The following is a 6985-nucleotide window of genomic DNA, read 5'->3' on the forward strand; positions in this document are numbered from 1 at the left end:
TAATTGGATTTTCTTGATGTAACCTTTTCAGGATTTGCATCTAGTTTCATAAAAAATTTTCTCTAATTGTTGCCTGTTACCAGTTTGAGATGAACACTTTATCTTTAACGAACATCTGGTAAAAATAACCTTATAAAGACGAAAACCTTCTGCTCTCCAAGTCTCAAGTAGCTTGGATTATACATGTGTACCACCACACCTTGCCTGATTTTACTCATTTCCACATTTGAGTAACAGTGTGATAGTACTAGTGTACCATTAAAACAATGTTTATTATTTAATTCTTAGTTACTTTCCCACTAGGATTCATTTCTTCTCTTGCCTTTCATTTTCTTATTAACATGTAAATTATACAAAACAACAAGTTTCATCAGTACATTTTATACATGTTAGTCATATTCAGCTCCTATTCACCACTCGTGTCCTCCTTCCCCTCTCACTAGTTTCTTTCTTCTTCCCAAATCATCTTCCTTCTACTTTAATACATTTTTAAAGTCTATGTTCTACATTTCAGAAAAAAACATGCACTATTTCTCTAAGTCTGATATACTGCTTATGTATCAAAATCACCAGTTTTCCATCCATTTTCTTGAACACAGTTTTGTTCTTTTGTATGACTGAATGCAACTCTATTGTGTGTGTGTGTGTGTGTGTGTGTGTGTGTGTGTGTGTGTATAATCATACATTCATCTCTTGATGGAATCCTACCTTGGCTATTGTGAACTGTGCTGCATGAATGGGCAGATATTTCCATTATATGCTGTTGTTGATGATTTGAGGTACACAAAGTTGTAGAGCTGGATCAATATAGTAGTCATTTTTAATTTTCTGAGGAACTTTCATGCTGATTATCATAGTGTGAACTAATTCACATTCCCATCAATATCATGAGGGTCCATTTTTTTTTCTCTTGCTTTCCATGAGTTATTGGTTTTCATCTCTTAATGAATGTCATCCTGAATCTGGTGAGATGCAATTTCAGAGTTGTTTTGCATGGCACTTTTTCTGATAGCTAAAGATGTTAGATATTTTTTCATCTATTTACTGGTCATTTGGACTTTTACTTATGAAGTGTCTGTTCAGTTCCCTTTCATTGATTGAGTTATTCTCTTGCAATTTCTTAATTCTTTATATATTCTAGATATAAGTCTCCTATCAGATAATTAGCTGGCAGAGATTTTCTTTCATTCTGTTTTGTGTCTTCATTCTGGTAATTGTTTCCTTTGATGTACAGAAGCTTTTTAATTGAATGTAACCCCATTTGTCAGTTCCTGCTTTTATTTCCTGAGCAGTTGGAGTCCTATTCACAAAATCCTTGCCTGTGTCTATTTCTTCGAGTAGTTTCATGATGTTTCCTGGTAATAGTTTAAAAGTGTCAGGTCTTCAATCCATTTTGAATTGATTTTTGCACAGGGTGAGAGACAGGGTTTCTGTCTTCTGTCTTCTGTTTGTGAATACTGGTTTTCTGAAAGAGGCTGTTTTCAGTGTATGTGTTTGGCACCTTTGCCAAGAATCAGAGGGCTGTCGGTAGGTGGGTTTATTCATTGGTGTTCTAGTCTGTTTCTTAGTTTACATCTGTTGGGGATCTGTATTGTTACATTGGGAGACAAGCCTTCAACACAGAAACCTCTGGGAATGCATTCAAACCATATCCAGAATACAACATCAGCCCTTGTGCAATATCATGGTTCTGGCAGAGGTTTTGTGTATGGTTCTTAAGATCAGGCATACTTTAGTCTTTCAGGTTTTTTTCTTTCCTTCTCTTTCTGTATGTTTCTCTTTCTTTTTGTCACTTTTCTTGTATTTATGAATCTTTCTTTATGTATGTCAGGCTTTCTGAGGGCCTGGGCCTTTCTGCCACTCTTTCTGTCCTTCTGTATCTGTTCATCTTTTGCTTTCCTTCTATCAGTCCTTCTATCACTCTTGCTGTCTTTCTGTATCTGTCTTCCTGTCTGTCTGTCTCTTTCTTTCCTTCGGTCTTAAAGTCTCACTTCCTGCTTGTGGCTCTGTCCATCAGTTTTTGAGTCTGTCCTTTTATATTATCTATCCATTTCTGTCCTTTTGTATCTCTCTTGTCCTGTCTTTGTAACTCAGTTTTTCTATCTTCTTGGATTTTTTTTCCTATATTTATGTCTTTCTTGATGCCCATCTCTTTCTCTTTGTCTTTCTTTCAATATGTCTTTCTATCTTCCTGTATCACTATCTTTTGGTTTGGCTTTCTCTTTCTACGTTTCTTCCTGTCTTTGTCTTTCTGTTGAACTTTCTGGTTGTCTCTCCAAAAGTCTGTCTGTCTCTCTATCTCTGTCTTCCTGTCTTTTGGTTGCTCTTACAGTTTTTCTATATTTTCATTTCTATATTTGTCTATGTGTCTTTTTCTTTGTCAGTTTGTCTTTCCGTCTCTGTATACCTATTCCTTTTTTCCCTTTATTGTCTTTCTTTCTTTTTCTTTCTTTCACAATCTTCCTCCCTCCCTCCCTCCCTCCCTCTCCCTCTTTCCTTCCTTCCTTCCTTCCTTCTTTCCTATTTTTGTCTTTCTGCTTAAAACTTCAAGAAATTTATGGCACTTAATTTGTCTGTTACTTGACTCAAACAAGTTTTTAACAGTTGCCAGCAAAGATAATTTCCATGAGGATGTGTGTCATCCTATGAGGTGCAATGCATTACCACCACTATTATCACAACCACTTTCTTTCATTGCTACTTACTGAAGATATTGATTCAGTTCAAATACATTCTCTCCTTGTGCTCTTGTAAGTTCTTCATACCACTAAATCAACAGAAGAATAAGGAAGTGGAAAAAAAAGAATAAGGAAGCAATTCTTCTATATGTACTTGAACTTATTTACCAAGGAGATATTATGTTGTGGTTTCATAGTAGTGGCATGAAGAACTTAGTAAACAAAACAGACAATTCTTTGGGATAATTGTCAGTAATTCTGTGTCTAGTTAGTAAATAAGGAAAAGCTACAATATCAACATAGGCAAGATTATTAATGTTTCTTATGCCTCAGGAATGGCTGGATTACTCCATGAGGTAAAGGAACTTGATGGAGCCAGATGCAGTGGCTCATAACTGTAACGCTAGCTACTGAGGAGGCTGATAGATAGAGGAGTAAAACTTGAGTCCGAGCTGGGCAACATCTTACTGAGATGGTAACACAGGCACTAAACAGCTGTGCTTGGTGGCCAGATCGCAGTTCATGCCAGCAAAATGCAAGAATTCAAGAATACTGAATACTGAATTAGTAAATCCCTAAGTAAAGATAATTCTGACATGTCAATACTTACTAGCATTCTACCAAGAATAATGAAAAAATGACTGGAATTGTGGCTAAATTGATAGTATCTGCCTAGCAAGTGTGATGAGATGAATCCTGCCTAAAGTTGAAGGCAATAAAGTGTGGTTTAGCATTCATATAAATATTAATTATAGCCTGTACAGAGCTAAAGTAATGAAGATGATAGCAGTTATGTATTTTTTCTCTTTTGCTTTTGATGTTTTTGTATAGTTTACTACATTTCAACTACTTTTTTCTCTCTTTTAATTATTATCTTAAAATAGCAATGGATTTTTGTGTCTAGCTTGAAACAGATCTCATTGAATGTAATAATCAGCTTGAATGGTGGCTGAATTTGAGGAATTATTGATCCTACCCTAGGGAATATACAACAATTGCCACCCATATTTATATAGGATTAAATGAAGGAACCTTATATGTCTGTCTTTGGTGATGTAGTAAGACAATGTCATTTGTAAGAAGATCAATTATTTTGTTAGGTGAAAACAGTAAATGGATTTTATTGATGTTTGCAAGTTCAAACATTCATTAACATGTATATGGTTGTGTGTGTGTGTGTGTGTGTGTGTGTGTGTGTGTGTGTGTGAGTGTGTGTGTTTGATTTCTTAGGCAGGCACAGAGGTTGGACTGTGTTACCATGAAACTATTTTCTTGCAGCTTCAATATTCTGTTATATGCATTTTGATATTGGTTCTACATCCTTCTTATTCCACTGGCTACTTGATTTGCTCTGACATTTGGGTTTTGAGAGAGAGAGTGGAAGTTTATTAGAAGGGTTGACAGTCTGTGCCTTCCTATATCCCCTTCCCATTTTTCAGTTATTATCTTTTAGTACATATTTGTACAAGGGGGTTACCATTCAATCAATTATCTTGATCAATGTCAACCCTTTCATCTTTCTTCCCTACCCTCTCTACTTTTTATGTGCTGGTACTGGGACTATGTGCTGGTACTGGGACTTGAATTCATGGCCTCATGCTCTTGCTTGGCTTTCTTGCTCATGGCTGGCATTCTAACACTTAAGCCGCATCTCTAGCTGGGCTTTTTGCTGTTTATTTTGGAGATTAAATCGCTAGGCTTTTCTGCCTGTGTGTACTTCAAATTGTGACCCAATCTTAGGCTCTCAAGAAGCTAGGATTGTAAGCATGTGCCACATTATGTTTCTCTTTTATTTTTTCCATGTCACCCTACCAATTATCTTGATTTTTGTGGCATTATATTTATGAAATAAGCCATTAGTTCTTGTTAATACCATTTTCTTTAAATTTTACCTTATCTGGTTTTAAATTTGTTTCGTTTGCTTGTTTTTATTTTATAGGCGCCAGATTTATTTTTTCCTTTCTATGTACAGAGTTTTAAAAAATATTTACTTTCAAGCACAAAATAATACTATCTTTGTAAGATATTCAAATATTAAAAGAATTCTGGAGGCCCCGCCACCGAGCGTTTGGCACGCGTGCCGTGCCTCGCTTCCCTACGGCGGCCGCCACAAAGTGTACTATTTAGCGGGTGCGCGCGGCAGGGTCAGGAACGCGTGCGCGGCAAGGTCGGGAACGCGCGGCACGCCAAGGCGGCCATGGCGGCGCGCGCTCTCGAGCGGCGGTGGAAGCGGCCTAGAGTGTCCGTGGTCTTGGCCTAAGGGAGAGGCGGTGGCGGTGGCCGGGGCTGGCGACGGAGCGTGTTTGAGCCAAGACCTGGGTCTCGGCGTACTCTCCACCCGTAGAAATGAGCCGTGAGACTGCCACAGCATTACCAACTGGTACCTCCACGTGTCCACCATCGCGGAGGACGTCTGTATCCAACAGTGACTTGGCGAGTCTTTTTGAGTGTCCGGTTTGCTTTGACTATGTGTTACCACCCATTCTTCAGTGTCAGAGTGGCCATCTTGTTTGCAGCAACTGTCGCCCGAAACTCTTACGTTGTCCGACTTGTCGGGGGCCGTTGGGATCCATTCGCAACTTGGCGATGGAGAAGGTGGCTAATTTAGTACTTTTTCCTTGTAAATATGCCTCTTCTGGATGTGAAATAAGTCTGCCACACACAGAGAAAGCTGACCACGAGGAGCTGTGTGCGTTTCGGCCTTATTTCTGCCCGTGCCCTGGTGCTTCCTGTAAATGGCAAGGCCCTTTGGATGCCGTGAGGCCACATCTGTTGCAGCAACACAAGTCCATTACAACCCTACATGCAGAGGATATAATTTTCCTTGCTACAGACATTGACCTTCCTGGTGCTATTGACTGGGTGATGATGCAGTCCTGTTTTGGCTTTCACTTCTTGCTAGTCTTGGAGAAACAGGAAAAATACGACGGTCACGAGCAGTTCTTCGCAGTCGTCCAGCTGATAGGAACACCCCAGCAGGCTGAAAAGTTTGCTTATCGACTTGAGCTAAGTGGTCCTAGGCGGCGACTGACTTGGGAAGCGACTCCTGGGTCTATTCATGAGGAAGTTGCAACAGCCATTATGAATAGTGACTGCCTAGTCTTTGACACCAGCATTGCACAGCTTTTTGCAGAAAACGGTAATCTAGCCATCAACGTAACTATTTCCATGTGTTGAATTGGCATTTTCTGGCCAGTGTTTAATTTCACAGACAATAAGACACCCATCTGCCTGCTAACCTGAAACTCTTGGTAGGTAGAAGGTCTGCACATGAAGGTAATTAAGAAGAAAGGCTGTAAAATACAGGAAACAGTTGCATGTGGTAACATTAATATATTTAAAAATAAGTCAACAGTAAACCACTGGAAATATATATGTATATATACAACCCCCAAGATGTGCATCTTTTGTATTAAGAAAGGAAGAATTGTAAGATAATTCTGGATTTTGTGTTCGTTGCAGATTGATTGTATTTTTGGAAAAAAAATTTACACGCACAAGAGAGTTTCCTTTAACTGACAAGCCATCTGAGTGATCTCAGACCATTGCTATCCACCTTTGTGAGTCAATGCATGGTGCTGCCCTTGTTTTGTTTTGAGGTGTGTGTATATTTGCTAGTTTTTCTAGTTTTCCATTAAATAAATTTGACTTCTGTAATTCAGGTTTTTTCCCTCAATTTTTTGTGCTTTTTCAAATTTAATTTTGTGATATGCATAATTGTTTAAGACTATGTTCAGTACATCTTCTTTTCCCTCACTAATCAGTTCAATAGAAATATTCTAAATTCAGCTATTGTGTGAAGATAAAAGTTCCAGAAAGGGAGTAACATTAGAACAGTCTCCGAGCTCTTTCAAATGAGTCCTACTTTCATGCTTTTCTTTGAAAAATTAAGAAATACATTCTGATTTATATAAATACTGAAAAAAATCAGGCTTTCTCCTTCTCCCAAACGTCTTGGACCAATCACATATTTAAAAATTGTTCTTTTTTTTTTTGCCAGTCCTGGGGCTTGGACTCAGGGCATGAGCACTGTCCCTGGCTTCTTTTTGCTCAAGGCTAGCACTATGCCAATTGAGCCACAGCGTCACTTCTGGCCGTTTTCTATGTATGTGGTGCTGGGGAATCACACACAGGGCTTCATGTATACGAAGCAAGCACTCTTGCCACTAGGCCATATTCCCAGCCGCCTTAAAAATTGTTCTTGTATTTATTGGTTTAACAAAAGAAGGCATCATCATACAGTATTTATAATTTAAGGCAAATCATTTGTTGAAAAAGGAAGTTTGCAACAAGAATGTTTTTGGTCT

The 6985-nt window shown here is 38.5% G+C and overlaps 1 protein-coding gene across 1 annotated transcript; it reads left to right on the top strand.

Moving 5' to 3' along the window:
* Window positions 1-4829: 4829 nt before the first annotated feature.
* Window positions 4830-6043, top strand: LOC125343711 (E3 ubiquitin-protein ligase SIAH1-like). Its single transcript, XM_048336234.1, has 2 exons — window positions 4830-4845; window positions 5023-6043. The coding sequence occupies exon 2, from the start codon at window positions 5025-5027 to the stop codon at window positions 5853-5855; it is 831 nt and encodes a 276-aa protein (XP_048192191.1). The 5' UTR covers window positions 4830-4845; window positions 5023-5024; the 3' UTR covers window positions 5856-6043.
* The last annotated feature ends 942 nt before the right edge of the window (window positions 6044-6985 follow it).

The sequence above is a fragment of the Perognathus longimembris genome, chromosome 28 (assembly GCF_023159225.1).
Source record: "Perognathus longimembris pacificus isolate PPM17 chromosome 28, ASM2315922v1, whole genome shotgun sequence".
In the NCBI taxonomy this organism is placed as follows: Eukaryota; Metazoa; Chordata; class Mammalia; order Rodentia; family Heteromyidae; genus Perognathus; species Perognathus longimembris.

Coding starts and splice junctions, on each gene's coding strand:
- LOC125343711 (XM_048336234.1), top strand. CDS start 5,025: ATGAGCCGTGAGACTGCCACAGCATTACCAACTGGTACCTCCACGTGT.